Source organism: Dermacentor variabilis, chromosome 11 (genome assembly GCF_050947875.1).
Source record: "Dermacentor variabilis isolate Ectoservices chromosome 11, ASM5094787v1, whole genome shotgun sequence".
Classification (NCBI taxonomy): Eukaryota; Metazoa; Arthropoda; class Arachnida; order Ixodida; family Ixodidae; genus Dermacentor; species Dermacentor variabilis.
The window spans coordinates 34,204,727-34,226,903 of NC_134578.1; the positions used below are offsets into that span (position 1 = coordinate 34,204,727).

At 43.5% G+C, this 22,177-nt stretch overlaps 1 protein-coding gene and 1 long non-coding RNA gene across 7 annotated transcripts in view; one reads left to right on the top strand and one right to left on the bottom strand.

Annotated features, from left to right (window-relative positions):
* Window positions 1-18,933, top strand: part of LOC142564669 (uncharacterized) — an 88,470-nt gene extending 69,537 nt beyond the window's left edge. The window contains exon 3 of the long non-coding RNA XR_012824649.1: window positions 18,814-18,933. This is a non-coding gene — a long non-coding RNA (uncharacterized LOC142564669). The remainder of the gene's footprint in view (window positions 1-18,813) is intronic.
* LOC142564663 (endoplasmic reticulum membrane-associated RNA degradation protein-like) overlaps window positions 14,469-22,177 on the bottom strand; it is a 34,280-nt gene continuing 26,571 nt past the window's right edge. For 5 of the 6 annotated variants that reach the window (XM_075675763.1, XM_075675764.1, XM_075675761.1 and 2 more), the window contains 3 exons: window positions 18,806-19,036; window positions 18,347-18,460; window positions 14,469-14,700 (listed from right to left, as the gene is read on the bottom strand). In XM_075675763.1, coding sequence (XP_075531878.1) covers window positions 14,526-14,700; window positions 18,347-18,460; window positions 18,806-19,036 — 520 coding nt within the window. In that variant the 3' untranslated portion in view covers window positions 14,469-14,525. Of the gene's footprint in view, window positions 14,701-18,346; window positions 18,461-18,792; window positions 19,037-22,177 lie in introns of all 6 variants that reach the window. The other variant, XR_012824648.1, reaches the window with a different exon arrangement.

Sequence of the window (22,177 nt, forward strand, 5' to 3'; positions counted from 1 at the left end):
AACAATTGAAAACACTACTGATTTCCAAATTAAAACCACACAAACATATCGCACAACCCAAACTGATCACAGAATATCGTTTTCTTGACAGCAAAACACTGCAACACTTACATAGCAAAGGGCAGCGGCAGCACGTTCAGAACAGCCGCAAACACACCACAGCGCAATGCGAGTGCGGTGACGCGACGACGCCCTGACGACGCGACTATGCCCCGGCTCGCCCGGCTGCCTGGCATCACGAATCACGTGGCCACCTTGGTCACATGATTTGACGACGGTATCGCCACCTTGCGCAAGGTTGGATCGCGTTGATGGGTTGTTGAATATTGTAGAAGCCGCTAAAGAGGCTGACGCGCCGTGGCGTGGCGGTGGCGTTTTGAGTCGTTTGCAAAACGTATTCACCCCTCGTTTTTAAGCTGTCTGGCTTCCAACGTTATCAAAACGTATTCACCCCTCGTTTTTAAGCTATCTTGTTTGGAACGTCTTTGATGCGTCGATTTTGGTCAAAAATCCGTTTCAGACGTTGAATCCCTTAATACGACGTTTTCAAGACTTTGTGTGCTACCTGGGTAACACCCTCAGGGTGTGAGTTATAGACACATTTACACCCTTTCCACTTTTTAGGGTGTAGATTGTTTTACAGCGTTGGCGGTCTCGGTCTTATAAGTGATGGAAGCACGTCAATATTCCGACGTCCTCTCGTATTCACGTCCTGCCTGGAACTATGTTCCAGTCGCTGCTGCACCTGGCTGCCCCTACAACGACGGACACTCCAAACCCCGGCTCTTCCGGCGCCTCTAACTCTCCTACACCGGCTGCTCCGTCTGCGGTGTACTTGGACTGTGATAAGCCCTCCACGCGATCCCTCTGTCTTTGCGGGACTCCGCAGTGACGTCGTTGACGAATGGCTCGACAACCACGAGCGCGCAATTTCGTGCCGTATCGGTGGACCGACGCCCCCCAAAAAATTGACGCAGGCCGCATTTTATCTGGTCGCGGTGTTGCGAAGACGTGGTACTTCAACCACGAAACCGACATAGCGGATTGAACGACGTTTCCAATCGAGCCTGCGGCATACCTTCGCTTCCTCATTTGGCCGTGCAGAAGTCACCAAAGAGAAGCCGGACACGCGCCTCCAACTTCCTTCACGAGTCTTGCACCTCACGCATAGAGAATGTCGCGGCTCTGTGTCAGCGTGCAAACCCTAGCACGACGGAAGCGGAACGCGTTCGACACACCTTAGAAATGTATTGGTTCCATCACGTTCACGCCCTACTCGTGCTAAATCCGGCCACCGTCCAAGACGTCACTTCCACGTGGCAGCGCCTAGACGAGCTGTAGTATCTTCGTCTTCAAAAGGACAGCAGCGATCCTCAAGTTCCCCCACATCCCTATGTGTAGTTCATAATGACTTGTTAAATATAACTACGACATGAAGACTTATCCAATGGTACAATAACGAAGAAGGAAAGCATCGCAAATGGCCATCAGGACCACTGTTCTTTTTTTTAATCTGTAGAGCTGTAACACGAAGTTTAGAACACCACCATGTGGCATAGTGAAACCATTACTGCAGATTCTGGTATTTTTCTATTACCATACAGAATTTAAAAAAATACCTTGTAGTCCTTGAGCTGGAAGAGGCGGACATGCGCGAGAAATGGAATTGCATTATTTATTTATTTATTTATTTATTTATTTATTTATTTATTTATTTATTTATTACAATACCCTCAGGGCCATCAGCAGCGTTACAGAGGGGGGGGGGGGTGGAAAAGCAAAATGAACAACAACAAAAAAACTACAGCAAAAAGCAAAAACCATAATGCAGATGTCAGTTCAATGATATGCTTGGTGATGGCTGTCTTGAAGGATGGCGTGTCTTCAATGCACGCAATAAGAGGCGGAAGGTGTTTCCACTCTGCACTAGTCTTTGGTAAGAAAGAATTAAAAAGCGCATTTGTTTTGCAGCTAAGGATGGCAGCTTTATGCGGATGATCAACACGTGATGATATATATGATGTGATTGAAGAAAAATATCCTGTTTAAGTGTCTGGTTATGAAAGAAAATGCTATGGAAAAGACTAAGGCGTGCAATTTTTCTACGAACCGCAAGATTAGTTAGACCAAGTATTGATTTCATTAAAGAAACACTAGCTGTTCGGAAAAATTCGAAAGGATGAAGTGAGCTGAGCGATTCTGATCAGATTTTATAGCCTCGATTGAAGTGAGTTGTACGGGGTCCCATATGGATGATGCATATTCTAGCTTACGCCGTATTAGTGTTTGATACAAAAGTAACTTAGAATGGGATGGAGCCTTAGAGAAGTTTCTCCGCATGTAGCCAAGGGCGCGGTTCGCATTGTTGCTGATACATTCTATGTGCATGCACAAGAATAGCTTATTAGTAATGTCAACGCCAAGATATTTATAAGACAGTACACTCTCTAGTGAAACTCTGGTAATCTTGTAATCGAACGTTTTGGACGTATTATATTGGCGTGAGGTGGACATATATATCTTTACATTTAGACGGGTTCAGAACCATACACCATCGTTCGCACCAATTAAATACGTTGTCAAGATCACACTGAAGGGCGCAACTATCGTTAGGGTCATTTATTGCACAAAAAAGAACACAGTCATCAGCGAAAAGCTCAAGGGGAGAGTTAAGTCCAATTGGAAGATTTAATATAAATTAGGAAGAGTAAAAGACCCAAAATAGAACCTTGGGGAACACCAGATGTTACGGCACATGGTGATGATAACGAGTCGCTAGCTTATACAAACTGAGAGCGGTTAGTCAAGAAACATTCAATCCATTTGAGATTAGGGTCAATATTCGGGGAACTAATTTTGAGAAGGAGTAATTGATGTGACACCTTATCGAAAGCCTTAGCAACGTCTAGAGATATACAGTCGGTTAGCAGATCACTATCTAAAGACGATGCTAAGATATTAGTGAAAGACAAAAGTTGAGTCGCGCAAGAAAAATTCTTTCGAAAACCGTGCTGACAAGAACTGAAAAACGAGTTGCTTTCGAGAAAAATAATGATGATAACGTTATTTTTCATCATCACACTGATGAAGGAAGCTGTAGGTAAAAGCTGCTCTCCGTAGAGGCAGTTTGACAAAGTCCAAACATCATGGAGGAATGAATGGCTTAGCTGCGGGGTCGACCTGCAGTGCATCTCACCGTACCAGAAATCAGGAAAAAATCTGAGGTGTCATCAACTCTGCTCATTTTGCACGAGAGGTACGCCGACCACGTGCACATTTATACTGATGGATCGGCAACTCCCCAGTGTTCCTCTGGAGCCGTGGTTTTCCCAGCGAAAGCCACAACATCAGTTTCAAGACGTGTTACTCAACGACACCGACGGCTGCGGAACTTGCAGCTCTTCGCGCTGCACTTCGTCTCGTCAGCTAAAAACAACCTCGAAGATGGTCAATATTCAGTGATTCGAAGGCAGCGCTGCAGTCTTTGCTATCAGCCCTGCGGCCCGGACCACACGAACAACTAGTATTCGAGATTAGAGAACTAATCCATACCTTGACTGGGAAATGACACCACGTGGCATTTCAGTGGCTTCCAAGTCACTGCGGTGTCATAGGGAACGAACTCGTACGCCAATAACGCTGCTCGGTTGGCTCTTCAAGGCGACGAAGAGGAGCCGATGCCTTCATCAAGGACAGATGCCGCTAGAAAACTTCGAATGCTCACCCGTGATATCACGTTCTCCTTGTGGAACGCAGAAAGTTTTCAAACAACCGACTGCACAACCTAGACTCCTCTCCACGCCTTTGCATTCCAGCTAGACTCTGCCGTCGCGAAGCTACCCTGCTTTGTCGAATATGGCTAAGGGTGGCCTTCACTAAGTCCTTTGCATTCAGAATCGAATGGGCCGACGACGTCTCCTATGATGACTGTGGTAGTGAGGAGACTCTTCAACACATTCTCTGTGACTGTCCTCGCTACAATTTACAGAGACGATCGCTCGAAATCGCGATAGCGCGATCCTTTAACAGATGAACTTATTTTAGAATGCCGACATCACAAGCCATCGTAGCAGAGGGTGACGAGGGCACTGTTGCACTTTTTAAAGGCAACAGAATTGGACAAGCGGCTGTAGCCTGAACAGATGTTTATAGTGCTGCAAGTGCTACTGTGCTGTGTGGTGACAGTATGCGGCGACAGTATTTGACTGCGGTGACAGTATTTGACTCAGATTGTATGTCTATGCTCCTTTCTTTATCTCTACTTTGCTTTCACTTTACCTCCCCCTCCCCTCTCTCCCCAGCGTAGGGTAGCAAACCGGATCTACCCATCTGGTTAACCTCCCTGCCTTTCCCCTTTCTTCTGTCTCTCTTGAGAAAGGCCCACAGCTACCTTTGTACAAAACAGTCGGCAGTGGCAATTACATTAACATGCAACATACAGAAAAAAATAAAAAAATACAGAGATCTTAGTTTTATAAACAGACAAAGCACAAGAACAAGTAAAGGGTGACCAGAGAAGCAATGCAATTTAAAACATAGCTAATGCAGTTTTCGCAATTGGATCGGTGTACACTGCAGAAAATCTATACCAGCTTTCACATATTTATTAAGTAGTGTAGGCATTATGTAGGATAACTTCGGAATAAATTGTTTCCGGGGTTATCACTTTCCAGATTTCTTTATATCGTGTGTGAAGCGATGTCATGTTTTGTTGTAGATGCAAAAGGTGATGTAGAAAATGACGATTTTCTTTCACTTCGCGCCTAATCGCTACAGTTAACTTATAAATGTAGACGTTATGGACAGATAAAATTCCAGCCTGCTGAAACATTTCACCCGTGTGGGAATATGATGGTAAGTTAAAAAGTATTCTGATATATTTCTTTTGCATCGGGTATAGTTTTTGCGAGTTCGTAGAAGTTGTGGAGCGCCATACCAAAAAATAATTGATGAGGAGTGAATTAAAAACGTGATTTATAAAGTAAAAGCTTTACTTTAAATGGAAACACTATTTCACAGCGATATGTCACACCCACAACACGCGATAACTGGTTCAGCACACTGTCGATATGTTCGTTCCAAAGCATATTGCTTGAAAACGTAATTCTCAGAATTTTTATGATTTATCAACCCAATTTCAGTATCACCATACGTAAGTTGCAAATTATCGTTTATTGGCTTAATTATTTTTTATATATAATACCGCCTTTGTTTTACTTGTGTTTATGCTTAAATTATTAAAACATGACCAGTGTATTTAATTTCGCGAGAATATGGTTCATTCTTTCCTAAATTGTTATACTGTATTCAGCCGAAACAGATATGTTAACATCGTCGGCATGTTATGTAGCGTCGGGATAAATGCGAATTAGGTCATTTATGTTGGCTATAAAAAGAAGAGGTCCAAGGATGGTTCCCTGCGGTACGCCCTTAGAAATGGTCTTCATCTCCGAGCAGTTCCTGTCGATCTCGACTACTTGTTTGCGATGTTTTCGATAAATTTTTATTAAGTCTAGCGGCCGGATGACCAAAAATTTCATAGCATTGTAATTTCTGAAACAACGCATAATGCTGAATATTATCAAACGGTTTGGCAAGGTCTACATACATACATATCACGAAATGTTTATTTTGAAACTGGAATAGAATGAACTCTTTTTGCTCCATTAATATCATTTCTGTAGATCGGTGTTTTCTGAAACCAACTGAGTATGTGAAATCGCATTATGTTTTTCAAGGAATTGGTACAGGTGACGGTGCTTTTTCTAACCCTTTCGAAACTGGCAGTATAGGTATGGGTCGACAGCTTCTAACATCATTTTTATCACCCTTTTTGAACAAAAAGGGCAGCAGCTACAACTATGCCATCTATAAATTGATTATTAAAAGTTCGCTAATTAACTTCATTAATTACTTTACGGCGCACACTGCACCTTACGAATTGTCGCTGGCGAGTTTTTAAGGCGTACAATTCATATTGATGACTTCATTTTTTTCTAATGTCAATGGACACTGCACACGATAGAGTTTTCGGATAGCACACCCACACAAATGCGGCCATGGCGACCACGTGCTTAGCAACGTACGTAATATGGTAAGCGCTTTGGAGCACCACGCTTCACTCCCGCGGCCCCAAGAAACTTCCGTTCACGGGCCTTACCAATGTACTGCGTCAGAACACAAAGCGCGTGTTCAAGTTGTTCTACTGTGCAGAAACTGAATTTTATGTTTTGAGATGAAACGTCTGTCTGTCCATCCGTCCGTCCGTCCGTCTGTCTGTCTGTCTGTCTGTCTGTCTGTCTGTCTGTCTGTCTGTCTGTCTGTCTGTCTGTCTGTCTGTCTGTCTGTCTGTCTGTCTGTCTGTCTGTCTGTCTGTCTGTCTGTCTGTCTGTCTGTCTGTACAAACGGACAGACAGACTTGCGCATTACACCTCAAGGATAATACTTAAATATTTCTGCATAACTTACTGCAACCTTGACTTGTAAAATTGTCGTTATGCATGCAGAGGAAAAGTCTTGAAAATCTGCGCGCTTAGACTCGCGCTGCTCGATATCGCCGCCAATGCCTTTCGTTCATGCTGCATTTAGCGGCCTACTGTGGGTGGTCACAATACGGAAATCTTCCAGGGCCTATAGGTGGCTTATGTTCGTAAACAACGAAAGAGTCTATAACAGATAGCTGTAAAAAAGTTTAGTTAAACAAGAGGCGATACGAGCACTAAGGCACAATTCTACCAGGACGCATTCACGAGCCATTGTCAGATGGGAAGAGGACTTGACACCGGAAGGTGCCGTGTCCATGAGCTTTCATGTACTCATCAACCCAGCATCATGCGAAACATTGACCCCGGCTCTCGCCCTCTACCCGGGTAGACTGGGCGGGGAGGTTTGGTTCGGGCCAACGGTCGTTCCCGGACAAGGGGTCTGTTGTGGTGCAGCAACACTGATTTACTGCATTCAGCAGACAAACAGCCATGTCGGTCTTACAGGACACAAGCCTGACTCACCCTCGGAATGTCAGCATGATATCCATTTATCAGGTAGCCCTCTATATGTGCTTTGAAAACTAAGGAGCCGCTTTATGGAACTTCTCTAGACGACCCTGGTGGGTGTATACCGTCCTTAATCAAATCGGGGGAAATGTTCAAGCTTTGTTGTTTCAATTTTTGTAAATCCTGACTTGCGCGATTTCGTGTTCGGAAAACACGAATAAAAATTATTCGCGATCATTGTGATTGATACGGAGAGATAGCATCACCTTTCAAGCGAGAGGGCGAAGTAAACTCCTCATTTCGCCATGGAAATGCGGAAGGTATGGAACGCCAGCGCCGAGATACACAGACGGTCAATTAGATTCACACGATTTATAACATTGTTTATAGATATTTTGATAAATAAACTGATTCATACGCCATATATTCGACAACGTAGTTTTCTAAAGCAGGTTTAAAGCGTTTAAACGGATTAAAAACCAAAAGCACGAAATGCACACGCACGAAAGCGACGATTCTGCCGAAAACGAAATGTAATCGCCAATGCCCAACTTTTTCTAAATCACTGATCGTTTGTACGCATACGTGCGCTAACTCCTAAAGCTTGTACAGCGCAGATAATGACGCCGTGAAGCGTGAAGTTAAGCGCCGTGCGAAAGCACAACGGAGCGCTAGGCGCCTATTGGCCTCGAGCTCCACCACTGGAAAAGCTGGCGCCACCGTCGGTGTGACGTCCTATTAGGGATCACGTGGACATAGCGGCCGCGTCGGCTGCTTTGGAAGCGCCGAAGCGAGCTGAAAACGAGAGTTTAAATTCCCTCGTACGCTGCGGTCCCCATTTAGTGGCGAGATTTTCCCGCTTAAAGTACTACAGTAGGTAGTGGGTGCCTTTGAAGGCGCGCAACATGGTAGACTACTGCTCGGTGCCGCAGTGCCGGACGTACGCAACGGAGTCCGGTGTCAGCCTTATTCACACGTATCCGCAGGACAAGAAGCTGCGTGAAGCTTGGCTCGCGAAACATAAAACCGACAAACAGCTTCGTCGGCTACAACTCGGGTATGCAGCAAGCACAGACGCGAGGAAGATTTCTGCTACGGCGCCGGGTCTGCGATGTCCGGAAAACGTGCATTGAGACGCTCGCTCTAGTCCACTGCCCGACTAATGTCATGACGGTTTGGTCTATGAACTTGTCGATACTATAGATACTGGCAAGTTCACTCTAGTGGAAAGGGAGCGGTAAGAAGCACATTAAAAAAAAGCATGACATATAGTCATGTTTGTGTTACGAACTAATGCACTGGATTACAACAAAGCAGGAGCGCGAAATCGCACGCTGAGAACACCGATAAACATACAGTGCGACGCAACTCGAGAAATAATATTGAAAAGACCAAGAATTTAGGTGAAAAAGAAAGGATTGAATCGTCGCGACGGCACATCACAGTCCCCGTAGGCGTCAGTCTCTACAATGAAATTATTTTTGAACAGCTCTGATAGCGCCCACGCAACAATAATTGCTTGCATACTGTCAAATGCTCATATTCTGCACCCTAAAGCTCATGACACGGTGCGAAAACGCGCACGCGGCGAAAGCGAAACTGCGCGGACAAGCATGCAGACGCGCAGTCGGTCGCTGCGAATCTGTGCGACCGCTGCATTGAGGCTTCATTCTATTACGCTCCATTTAGTTATACAAACACTATAAGAACGTATTTCACATAGTTTGCTCTCAGCGTTTACCTGCCTTTCACGCAAGGAGGAGGTTCGGGAGACTCTATCGCGGCGACCGCGCGCAATGGCGTTCACTGTACGTATTCGGTAAAGAGATAGCGTCTGTAAACGATTCTGCGCTTTTAGTTTGCCCAAGATTATTATTTAGACAGTAAAAAATCTCTCGTTTCGAAAGTACGTACAGAAATGTCCGGAAGAGCTCATGCGTGGTGTTTTCAGTGAGCGCTGACAGTAAAACCTATGAGGAGCGCGCCACGTGATCCCTCATACTACGCCAGCGAGGCGCTTCCGATAGATGGCGACTCCGTAACTCCTCGCTGCCAATAGCAGACGATGCGCTTCCTTGGCGCAAGCTTCGGCAGCAGCGCCGCGGGGGCGGGTGCAGAGGCGGGCCGCATACTCGCTGCAGGCGCGGCGAGGAGATGCTGAACTGAAAAGGATCTATAAAAACGGTGGCCCAAACCACTTCCGTTTGCCGGAATAGCGGACAAGCTAAAGGTCCCGTATTCCGGCAAATGCGGGCGGTTTGCTGGACGAGCGGGGGCGTAAACGTGAACGGCCAGATTAGTGGCGCCAGCTGGTGGAGCAAAGCTCAACCACATAAACACAGCCAAATACTACGTTCTGCTTAGCTGTTCGCGTAAATTTTCAAAAGCGGCGTAATCGTGTTCACCATTACGCCGTTGCCGAAAATTTGCACCAGCAGCGAAGCAGAATGTAGTAGTTTGCTGCAATTTTAGCTCTACGCCACCTGCAAACAGCTGCACCGCTCTGGCCGCTCACGTTTAAAGGGACCCTGAAACGCTTTTGACGATTTTCTACAAACTTATTGAGTCGTTAGAGTAGGTCCTTCTGATCATTAATTGACACATCTAAGTGCTCCGCGTAAAGCGTATAATTTATTATAAGGTTTTAAATATGCACATCGCTGCCGATCGCAGCGCACTGCTCGGCGGAATTTTAAGCCGCCCCTACCCATATGACCGAAATCGCCCATACGACGTCAGTGGGGCGAGCTATCCGATTGGCTGACAAGGGCGCGTGATCGATAATTTTTCCAACTTTATAGTAAACAAATGATCTTCGTAATAGTTGGAATGTTAGTTAATTTGTTTTTATGAAAAGAAAGTAACATAAAGAGAATGCACAAGAATAATTTTTCAGTACACTTAAGCACTTCCGGCACACAGCAAGTGTCGTCTGCTTGTGTTACAACGTACTCCATTTTGAAGAGAGCTCCGCGGTCAGAGTCGGTCTCAGTCTTTTCGCGAGCACTGTGATTCGACTTTGTTGCCTTGTGGACTGCAAACGTAGCGACTGGCAATATGTCAAGCTGCGACATCGTGTCCCACTGCAAGGCAGCGTGCGAGCGAACTGGCTGCTACGCATCGGACTGCCGCTATCCGATCCGCGCCAGGATTTGCGCGTTTGTGGCCGTCACTTTACACCGGAAGATTACTAACGCAATAGCGTTTCCCGAGTCCAGTATTAGGGAAAACGCAAGCGCAAGGGGACAGAGTCTGGCCGCTTGACTTTGCCGTAACGGGATGAGCCATGAGATGAGCAGAAGGGCAAATGCGAATGGTCTGCACGGTGCAGCCACCTGGTGGCACAGAGCTCAACCATACACAGTAGCAGCAACGAAGTGTATTCTTCTTTGCTGCTGATGTGTATTTTTCGCAGGAGTGTAATCATGAACACGTTGTTTTTATAAATGTTTAAAATGTTTTACGCTTGGTTAGAGCAATATTAGCGCTTTGTTTGGCTGGTTAAACGCTGCACCAACAAGTGTATGGACCGTGCTGACCGATCAGGCCGCTCACGTACGTCTACGCTAAAGTTCCTTCATCAGCTTGAGTTTATGCCTAGTCATTTGCCGAAATGACCAGCTTGCCTGTGGTTACCGGAATACGACAGAATGCTCGCAACGCACGCTGCTTCGATAGCTCTCGCTTGGGGTCGATGGCCAAGCGGCTAGCGGAGCGGTCTCGCGCGGGCGGGCTCCAAAACAACCGGAAGTGGACGATGTGACGTCGCATCGTGACGCTGAACCAGTGAAGGCGGAGCTTAGCCCCACTCGCTCGGCGAACGAGTTGAGGAGGAAAAGCATGGCTAGGGAGGAGGGTAGCTTCTAATCGCTTGTAGCTCCATTAATACGTAACGCTTCACTTAAATTGTGGTGCGAATGTTCTACTTAAGCTGTACCCTACGCGTCTACAAAATTTGTCCGAACCGTTACAGGGGCCCTTTAAGTCCCGACCATATGGCCCAAACCACCTCTGTTTTCCGGAATAGTGGCGACGCTAAAGCTCTCTATTCTAAGGTCAAACTTCTTGCAATGGCATGCTGTCCACCATAGCTGCCGGCTAGGCTTAATCAGCATCACTGCATTGAAGTTGACGACCTGGCGGCAGCTTAATTGGTGCGAAGTGTGGAATAAGGTGATTATAGTGTCATTTTCAGCATGACAACTACTTTTGTCTGGTAGCAGCTTGCAGAAATTTACCAGCACTGGGAACAAATGCATGCATGTGTGCACACTGCGCTTGATAGAACTATTTTTCCAAATTTTATTTTGCTACAAAATGAGGAGGCGGGCAACGGGGGCGGGCCTTAAATACTGCTACAAGTCTTTTGCTTGTTTGGATTTAGTTCTAAATATCTCCCGCACTTGATTGAAAAAGAGCGCTGATTTAACAAGATCACCACTGTGCTTTAAATGCATATAGTGTTTACATAGACGTGACAATTAAATGTAAAATGTTTCTTGTAGCCCATGGCTTAGTTAGCTAACCCTTTCTTCCTTGGTTTTAACGGGAGTAAGTGCTGAACACACCTGTGAATAATATCTTCGAAAAACAAAATCATCAAGATCATTATTAGCAGACAGTTACAATAGCTAGCAGTCAAAATAGTCCCTCAATGTATACCAATCATGCGAGCATCATCTTTACTGTTAAAATGAGGAAATTAGGTGCATAGAATGTTTGGTTTAGGCGCAGAAAGAGAAACATTAACTGCCTTATGATCCAAAATACCTCCAAAACTGCCATTTGTACGAGGCAGGGGCTGCGAAAGACAAGAGCTAGAGCTGCCTTAACTCTCGTTGGCTCCTTATACTATCGTCCAGTTTGAGTACTCAGAAAGCTCCCTTAAAGAGTGATCACCTGAAGATGTTGTAGAGGAGGTCTTTAGAGAAGATGTTGCATTCGTACAAGAAAGCATCTGGATTTATTGTTTTTTTTATCGGTAACATTTTTAATAATCGCATGTGGCATGTACCACAATATGCTACTTCTTGAGCTGGATTAGTCTCAGAGGTGGGCATTATTTGCAAGAAAAAGTCATAATGAATCTAATTTAAAAAATTTCACTAATAAACATTTAAACGAATTACTTTACGGCATATATTGGAGCTTATGAATTGTATAGAAATAACTGCTTGATTTCGCAATGCCTCCATGACTGCTGTTTTGCCTACTGAAAAACATGCATTTTCATGATCTGTGAAAGCCATATAGAGAGGTTGATGGTACTCCGCAGATTTCTCAATTACCTGCTTAATTACATGGACGTGATGAATTGTAGAATATATTCCTACCTGAAGCTAGTCTGTTATCTTGGTTGAGTGAAGTCAAGTTACCATCATTCTATTGGAAATTATCTCGGTGAGTATTTTATACAGTATTAAAAGCAAGCTAATGGGCCTATAATTCTCCAATTCTTTAACGTCTTCCTTCTTATCGATTAGTATAACACTGGCATTCCATCTTCCAGCTCTATGTATACTTGAAGTTGTGAGGCATTTTGTACAAAGGGCCGCAAGCTTTTCAAGCATATGTCTTCCATCTTTGATTAAATCGACTGTTATTCCATCTTCTGCCGTTTTTCCCCAGGACATGTCTTGCAAGGTCCTTCTAACTTCATCCCTAGTAATAGGAGCCTCTGTACCTTCCTTGTCACTACTTATAAATGAAGATTGTGTGGCTGCTCTGGTCACTGTACAGGTCAATACAGAATTCCTTGTGCTGCTTTTACTATATCGTCAAAATTGCTTATGACATTATCCTGCTTATCTTTCACTGCATACATCTTGCCCTGTCCCATGCCAAGTTTTCTTCTGGATGATTTCTTGCTGTCACCATTTTTTACTACTTTTGCAATCTTTCCGCTGTTAAAGTTTCAATTATTGCTTGCTTTCTTTTTATTTATCAGCTTTGAAAGTTAAGCAAATTATATCTGATCCCTTGACTTGCACACTTTCATGCTTGTCATTTCTTTATTAGGTCTATTACTCGGGAGAACTTACCTACTGGTTGCCTTGGTGCCTTACCTCCCATTTTAGCAGCTTCTGAAATCAGCCTAGTTACAGTTTTATTAATCAACTTTGTGTTATCTTCATCTTCCTGTTCTAACGCTGCATATATGTTGTAGCCTGAATTCCTCTACGTCTAGGTTGGCCTCTTCCTCCTTGACTAATTTTGCACTTTCTCTTATCAAATTGAGAGCAACATTCTATATCCACTGACCTATGATATTTCTCCCACCTAACACTTCAGCGTTCCGTATCATGCTGGAATCAGCACAGTGCATGAAATCTATTTCATTTATTGTTTCTCCATTACGGCTTTTCTAGGTCTACTTCCTGAAGGTATTCATTATTTGGAATCTATTTATTTCTGTGAATTCTACCAACACCTTTCCTCTAGTATTCCTAGAATCTATGCCGTAGTTTCCAACTTGCTTGTTCCCCAGCCTGCTTTTCCTTCAGTTTTGCACTGAAGTTACTCATGATCTTTCCTACTGCAAATTCAACACCTTCATAAAACTTTTCTATTTTTTTCGTTAGGAACATTAAGAAAAAATGTTGCTGGGCAGGCCATGTAATGCTTAGGGGAGATAACCAGTGGACCATTAATCACAGAATGGATGCCAAGGGAAGGGAAGCACTGTTGAGGACAGCGGAAAATAAGGTGGGGTTATGAAATTAGGAAATCTGCAGGCGCAGGTTGGAATTGGCTAGCGCAAGACAGGGGCGATTGGAGATCGCTGGGAGAGGCCTTCGTCCTGCAGTGAACCTAAAGTTATGATGATTTCTTCATCATGACTGGAGGTTGGAGCGCAGGCTTCTGCTATGTTTGATCTATATCTCTTATTTAGCTTCATTGTGATGACTAGTGATTGGTGAGCACGTTTGCATCAGAGGTTCATTGAAATGTGGCACATACCCTGGGGCATATAGCCAGTCACCCCAGCTGGCATATAAGAGCTTCACTGAAGAGTGGCAGATACTCATTGCACATACCCAGTGAAGAAGTTGTCGTGAAAGAGGAGAAAAGGGGTACACATACCCAGTGTCACATACTCAGCGACCCAAGTTAGTCCAATGGTTAGGTTTGGACCTAGTTCCCTCAGCGAAGTGGCTCTATGCTCTAGCCATTAGACCATGAACCAAGTTGGCGCGGAAGAGGTTAGGCAGGGAAAGACATACAGACATACTGTAAATTGGATGATGTTTCCAAAGAATGCTAAGCACATTAAGAGAATATTGCATTTGCCGAGACTATCAAACCACGGCTGGGATCATGAGTTATCATCATGAGCGGCGATATTGTTGTGCAGAACATCAACATGTCATACTAAACTGGCTATCAGATATCTCATACGAAAATAAGTAAACTTGTGTACAGATTTCAGCCAGATGCAGTTGGCCATTTGATCCTCATTCAGGCCTTTCACGTGTAAAAATTTGCAGAATTCATGGGAAACACGTTCACAGTTTTATTGTACTGACAGATGTGTCATAAAACATGTCCACTCAGTGATGAGTAGAGAGTTGTCGAGTCGTTGTTCAGATGTCGCAGAAGCAATGCTACGCAATCCCTGGAGAGCTTGCATGACTCGTCCCACCGATTTTGGGAGGGAGACGTCTGTGAGTGCAAGTTCTCGATAAACTTCACCAGTGCTTTCAATAACCTGAAAAAAAAAAAAAAGGTCATTATAATATCACTGACGTGACTCACAGTAGGGCTGCGCAAAGATTTTAAATTTTGAATAGAAATAGAATAGTGGCTACTAATACTTGATTCGTATTCAATTCAAGTATCGAAGGGCTTTTAAAAAGAGTTATTTTAGCCTTGAGGGAGACAGAACGATGGGTGTGAGGACTGTTTCAGAATGACTCTGCTGAAGGTCAGGTGCAGTTGTTGCGTAGATGCACCAGTCTTTGAGAGAGCACACAGGGTAGACAACTTCTCAATCACTTTCAGTCATTAAGTAAGCATGGCTCGCTTTTAGGTGGTTTATATGTGAATCTGTTTCAATTTGTTATTCAGCCAGTCTCACCCTGTATGCATCCCTTTAACACAATGTGCGGTGGCATTCTATCAAATTTCCCTCCTTCAGTGACCTCAACACTGTACAGGCATCTAGTAACATGCTGTTCCCTTGTTTCATTACTGACATTGCCTTGGTGCCCCTGATAATTCAAAGCATTTATTCATTTAGAAGCTCCTGAGTTACAGTCACACAGACGTCTAATCGTGAACGTTATTTAGGTGTATGTGCCAATGTAAATAAGTCTAATTTCTTTCATTTCTTTTTACAAAGCAGACTCTCGCGCATGTTGCACTTAACATTGCTTTAGAAATGAGAAAATATTCAACAATGGGGGGTCGTTTTTTCTTATATTCGTATTCAATTTGAAAGTTTCGCTGTTCCAATACCCCTGCTCATGAGTAAGGGCGAGCAAATATTAAACATATGAACACAAATCATATACTAGTTCTTGTCTTTCAATTCACATTCGATTCTTGAACTTCATATTATAAGCTTTTCAAAATTAGAGTGTAGCTGTACATACAAAATACGAATGACTACTGAAGGCAACAGAGAGATGGCACTTTGCAAGGTCATTTAATATGTTCACTTTAACTACGACTCAGCATGAAATACTTGATTGTTCCCGCAATGACTGCTCTGAAGGACTAAGTTTCAGGAGGTGTAGTAGTTGTGCAAAGGTACCAGTTCCTGAGCTAATGCATGGATCAGTGCATCAATATTGAGCGATATCTTGATGTCTTATCAAGGATGCTTCTTTTTGTCTGCAGATATGCTGCTTCAGCTCACACAAAGCATTTCTCTGTTACCGTAGTGGCTATCACCGTGTTTGTGCCATTAAATTGATGCATTTCTTTTTCTTTTTTTCTCTGACACAGGTATATATATATATATGGTGTTCAGTCACATTTTAATGAAATTTAAGATGACAGAAAGCTGAGCTAGTTGGTAAAGATTCATAATGCAAAAAAGGGTAAGGTGTGCAGACACGGACGCAAGAGTTGTCCACTTCTCTTCTCTTGTGTCCATGTCTGAACGCCTTACTCTTTTTAATGAAATGTTTGTATTTCAGTTGATCAGAAAATTTCTCTATTTGAACAACCCTACTCATTAGTCAACATGCCATGCAATACACTACCTGATAGGTTATCACAGTAGTGTAAAATATCTGTATGTGGGGGAACAAAAAAAAAAAATTCTTGGCTTGTTTATCTGACCTTCTCACTAGAAAGAATCATTCACTGCACTTGCTTGCCAACATTCCGTTTCCACGTCACGTGATCATGCGCAGGTCACGTGACCTACTCGCATGCAGTGCTGGTCACACGATCCTTTCTCCACTGCCACTATCGCCATTATAACTTAATGAGCTTAATTAGATCATTCCACTTTCATAAGTCGATTTTCAATGACCACATCAGCTAATAAGGAGACTCGACTACATCTGTGTGAAACATTAGCTTAAAATTATTCCCATATCTACAGCGACTATTCTAAAATGATTCTTCTTCCTTCCTGAGGTGTGCTAGCCGTCGCTGCAGCTGTTCATTAACTTATTGTGGCTCCTCCAAACAACCCACAAGTGGAATTGCTCCCATAGTTATTGTGCAATGCATCCTGCCATCCTGCACTGTTTTGTCTTGATCCAAATTCCAGAGCTCTTGTGCTGAACACAGATGCATCCTGTGCGCACACTTCTTGCAAATGCTTTTTCTTGTCCCTTTAATAACTGATCCTAGTATTCCTAGCTGAAAAAGTTAGTTAGAAATAGGCACGCTTTATTATAAAACAGTCAAAACTCATTATGATGGTTGCATCCTCCATGAAAATACCTCCCTTATTTGTATCTGATAGTCATTGTAGGTGTGTATTTGCTACATGCCTACATCAGTGAAAAAAATTTGGCTTTCCTTGATATATCCAATAATTCTTTAAATCCGTTTTTATTATTCACAGTTCCACTATACTACTGCAATGCTGTGTATATGAAGATATGCACTAAATGTCTCTCTTATTATACTAAGAAAGGAGCAGCCACTACAACATAGCATGTAGAAAACTAACCTCCTTAATTAACAGAGTACAATAGCTTTTTTACTTCTGTCTTGGATAAAAATAAGCAGCAATTTTCATACCCTTTGGATCATGATGCAAACTAGTTCAGAGAAAGGGGGCGCTGCCTAACCTACCAGCATTGCTCCCTTTACATTGCGATCACATTTTTGCCAGCTCATGTTAGCTGTACAGCAACTAGCTGCAAAGTTTTCAATCGTCTTGAACAGAGCCACAGGAAACTTGCACCTATTGTTCAGCTTGCTACACTTTAATTACTAAGGTGCACAGAACTCTTCAAAATGATCCCTCAATCTTTTGTAGTAATCCATGAGTGAGTTCTAAAAGAAGCCAGATGCAGTGAAAAAACCATGTAACCTTTCAGCAAGCTTTTGCACACGTAAGCTTATGCTAAACATGGGCAATTTACGACACTTACACCCTTCTCAAGAAAGGCTAATTGGCTCATTAGGTGTTATGTTCAATGCTAAAATGTGGCAGGCTTGTGTTCATTGTACTGACAGAACGTGTAAGGACCAGCCATGTGAGGTTCCTGCTCCTGACTACGCAGTCTGAAAAGCAGCTACCTGGCACACCATGAAACATTCTATAGAGCCTTTCGCAGTGACCAGGTGTACTTGTACCTGGCCACCGGCCAACCTGCAACAAAACTTCAGTTTGGGTAAATTGGTAATAAATGAATACCACTGAAACAATCTTGACAAAGATGCAGGGCTGGTAATTGCCTAAATTTTTTTGATTAGCAGCTTTTACATAGTGCCTAAGCATAAGACCTGGTGGATAGTGGATAAAATGCAAGTATCAGCATGTCCAAGTTTTTTCAGTGCACCGTGGACAGTGCCTTATCTCTGAGGTCATGCGAGGAGCCATGCATCTGAGTGATGTGTCAATATTGGCAAGCGGTAATAGTGTAGTTTTTTTTCTTTTCAGTTTCATTATTAAAGAGTCTACTTTTGTGACCCTTTCGTGACACAACTACCCGGCACAAAGGGAGTGCTATACCTACACTATCTGAAACTCGGCTTCTTACGCAGCCCAAAATGTCATTGCAGTTGGCCTTTAAACATGACGACTGATCAGCACAGATGACAGTACAAGAGATATACAAACAGGATAGATACATTGTTTGTATACCTCTTGTCCCATCACCAGCACTGTTGTTCCTGTTGAACACAGACCCACTAGCACAGCTTGCAACACTCCAGCCTACCTTAGAAACTTGTCAAATTGCAACTCGTCAAGCAACTCGGCGTCGTTGACTCGTCTAATGCAGCAGAAGATTATCCAAAGAGTTAACGAAATCCCATCGTACAGCACAGGCACACTGGAAAAAAAATATAGCATGTTAATAAGCATATCGATACAGCTTTTGACTATCCCACAAATAACCTATTAGTTGTAATGATCACATTTCAACTACAGTACAAATTTAAAGCCCTGCCCATTGATATGGTGGAGCTTTAAGCTGGTAGGCTAGCAGTGCTCTGGTATAACAGCTGTTAATAATGGCACCGCACTGATACAATAAATAACGAGGCTCACTAGCCCAGAAAAACAAAAAGAAGGGCTATAAATGCATGCAGAAATAAAAAACTTGGAGGGCAACATCTTTCCAGTGGACATAAATAGGTTGGTGACACTGGTGATGACAGCAACCTCTTTACTGCACCTTTCCAGGAGCCTCCTGAAGTTCTCCCGCCGGCGTGACCGCAACCCTCGCAAGTTCCAGTTCTCCGTCCTCGAAGTCAGTGTGTCATTCAGCTGGTCCAGGGTGATGCAGGCCTCGTCACACATCCGTCTCAACAATGTCACAACCATAAGCTCTTTCCTGGGCCTGAACACAGTTGCAGGAGCGCAGGTCACCACGGACGTTCTCAGGAGCTCCAGATCTGCAAGGAGACTAAGACAAAGCACTCCTCATATTGCCAGTGTTTGCAGCAACAACACTGAAACACAATAATCCAGGCTGCCTTCAAACTACAGTGCAATGCACACAAAACCACTCATCATACTGCAGATGACAACACATTGCTGGTAGTTACTAGGCGAATTAGCATTATCAACTTCTGTTCTGGCTCTATGCAACATATAGCACTGAACTGACAACAGCAATCCCACATATAGCAATCTATCATGCAATGGACCAGCTTAGAGTAACACACGAACTTCAATTAGACAACAGCAATTGTGGATTAACGGGATTGTGATACAACAACCACTTTTTGGGGAATTAACATGTTGGTTATGTTGACCCGATCACCTCATGCACATAACATAACAATAAAATCCTGGAACCCACCAACTCAAATGCTCTCGGGATTTCAGGAGTGGTCAGACGCACAGAATGGCTCCTTCAACTTCTACAAAATGCAATATGAATAAGAATACTATAAGTATGCTCCTTCCAGAATCGCACAACCTTTAAGTATGAGGCAAAGGAGGGGGAGGGAGGGGCAGCCAAGTATTCTAGCATGCCTGATTTAGTGATTTACTCAATTGCCATAAAAGAAGTGACAATGCTCAGAAGTACTGGGTACTTGAATTGGCATCAGTATGCTATGTAACTGGAGCACTATTTTATAATAACCCATTTGATTTTATATTCTTTTTAAGCCTTCATCATTGGCTCAAATGCCACTGTACCACCGTTATTGCTGGGATCAACCACTCGGCATGAAACAAAAGAATAATGTAAAATGAAATGAAATACAGGTCCTGTCCTCTATTAACACATTTTTACATTGTGCAGTAGGCTCGACATGCACCTCATGGCTGCATTTACTGACAAAAAAACAAAAGAAGCCAAGAGAAGCTAAATTAGCTGAGTGTCAATCTGCAGAATCCTAAAAAAACTGGTAGTTTATTTATTTATTTATTTATTTATTTATTCATTTATTTATTTATTTATTTATTTATTTATTTATACAATACTGCAGGCCCAAATGAGGGCCCAAGCAGGAGGGGCAGAATACATAAATATTTACATATGTACGTATATATATATACACACACATGCACACTTGAAAAAGAAATACAAAAGCAATGCAACATATGTAAATATCAGAAGAAAATATCAGAAGAAAACTAAAATGAAGGTGATGACTAATAAGATTAAGAGAAGGTACACTGAAGGAAGACAACCCGACAAACATTAGAAAAGTATCACATGCATATATGAGCACTTGCAACCACTATCAAGAGCGGAAAAAAAAGAGGAAAAAAAAAGAAAAGAAACACCAGAAGTTGAACGAGCGACCATTGCAAAATACTGAAAATAAAAGAACAAGGAAGATCAGAAAAGTATCAAACAAAATTCACGTTAGAAAAAAGGGGGGGGGGGAACAGTAACAAGGCTTGCCAACATGGCAATACCCCTAGTATTCAAGACACGTGCGTTCAATAGAATCGGTGTTTATCAATTGTGATAATGGCAGGCTGTTCCAATCTGTTACAGTGCGCGGGAAGAAGGAAAACTTAAAGAGGTTAGTTCGGGTGTTATAAGGTGTTAAAGAATCAGCGCAACGATGCCGTGTTCGGCGCGCTGTAAGTGGTTTAACATAAGCCTGTGGGTCTCTCGACCCACAGGCTTATGTTAGCCTGTTTATGTTAGCCTGTTTAGCAGTTTAGCCTGAAGGCCATGCAATGAAAGTCATAGCAAGGCTTGGTGTGGCACTGAAGCCGTCTTAGGATGTTGGTGCAATAAAGAACACCCCCAGTGATGTTGCAGGTATTGCACCTCGATGGTGCTGGATATGGAAGGATGGCACATGAAATTTGACTGCAGCAAAACCATCAGCAACTGTCAGCAAGAAAGGATTAGACAGATTTAGCTTGATGTTAACTGTCAGTTCCACTCAGACCAGTGCAGGCAGCGTGGTGTGGTATGCACGGAGCTGCTCAGCAGGAATGCTGATGTGGGTGCACCTAATGCTCATGCCAGCCGCGGAATCCGGAATGCTGCCCCGACATCGCCAGAGTCGATTGAGTGATGATTGAGCCGTCCGTGCACGCGGCCACGCATGCGCGCCGATACCGTGACAGCACGACGACAACAGTACCAAAGGCAATGGCATGAATGCGCCTCGATTGTCTGTAATTGCTATCGCAATAAAGCTCGGTGATTTTGTAGGAATTTCTCCAAAATTTTACAGACCACACACACTTGGTGCATGGTAACGGGCTCTGCCGGCAACATGATGCCAGAAGTCATAATCAATACATCATTGTGCATAGAGTCACCGTAAAAAATGGCAAAGTATTGCATTTGATGTTCCACTAGCAGCCGCCACCAGTGCTGCGGTTAATGGGTCATGTGTGTCACGGGAACTCTCACTGCCATATCCCTTCCAAGCGTTTTCAGTGTGCCTATTGAACACACATAATGGGCAGACTTTTAGCAGTACTTTGACACTTTATTCAATGCATGCTAATACAGACACCAGAAATTACCCCAGCATCATAACTGATTGCTGAGCTTTCAGGTGTAGCCACCAAACGAAGTCTGGAAAAGCATTTTTTTTAACATTCCATGTGGGAAGGATGACCACTAACATTGTTCTGTGTGGCTGCCTAGAGTTGGCTGCAAAAACTTTGCCTCTTGCCTCTTTCACCTGTTTTCGTGAGTGGCAGCCGTCAAACTTTGGATACAAAGGCACCAAAGCAAAGGGTGTGTGCTCTCGTACAAATGAGTTGAAGTGGAAGGGCGAGAAGGAGGGAAAGGGCTTGCGGTGGTGGACTGCCTTTTGTTCGTACATTTGCTCGCTTGTTTGGACAATTCGCTATCATCGATGCTTTCTGTACAATTATATACAAACTTGCGCATAGTTTGCTGAAACGTTTATCTCATGCAAGTGGACTTTTTTCATGTGACTGGTGAACTAAACGACCGGTGAACGACGGTGAATGCCGCATACCTTTGCAGTACTCTGACATTTTTTCCAGTGACTCTAATTGTGCCCAGCTTGAAGCGCCATTGAGGCAGGTGTCAAGGCTGGTCTAGCACTGCTGGTTTTGTTAACTGATTGCTTTAACTGATCACACA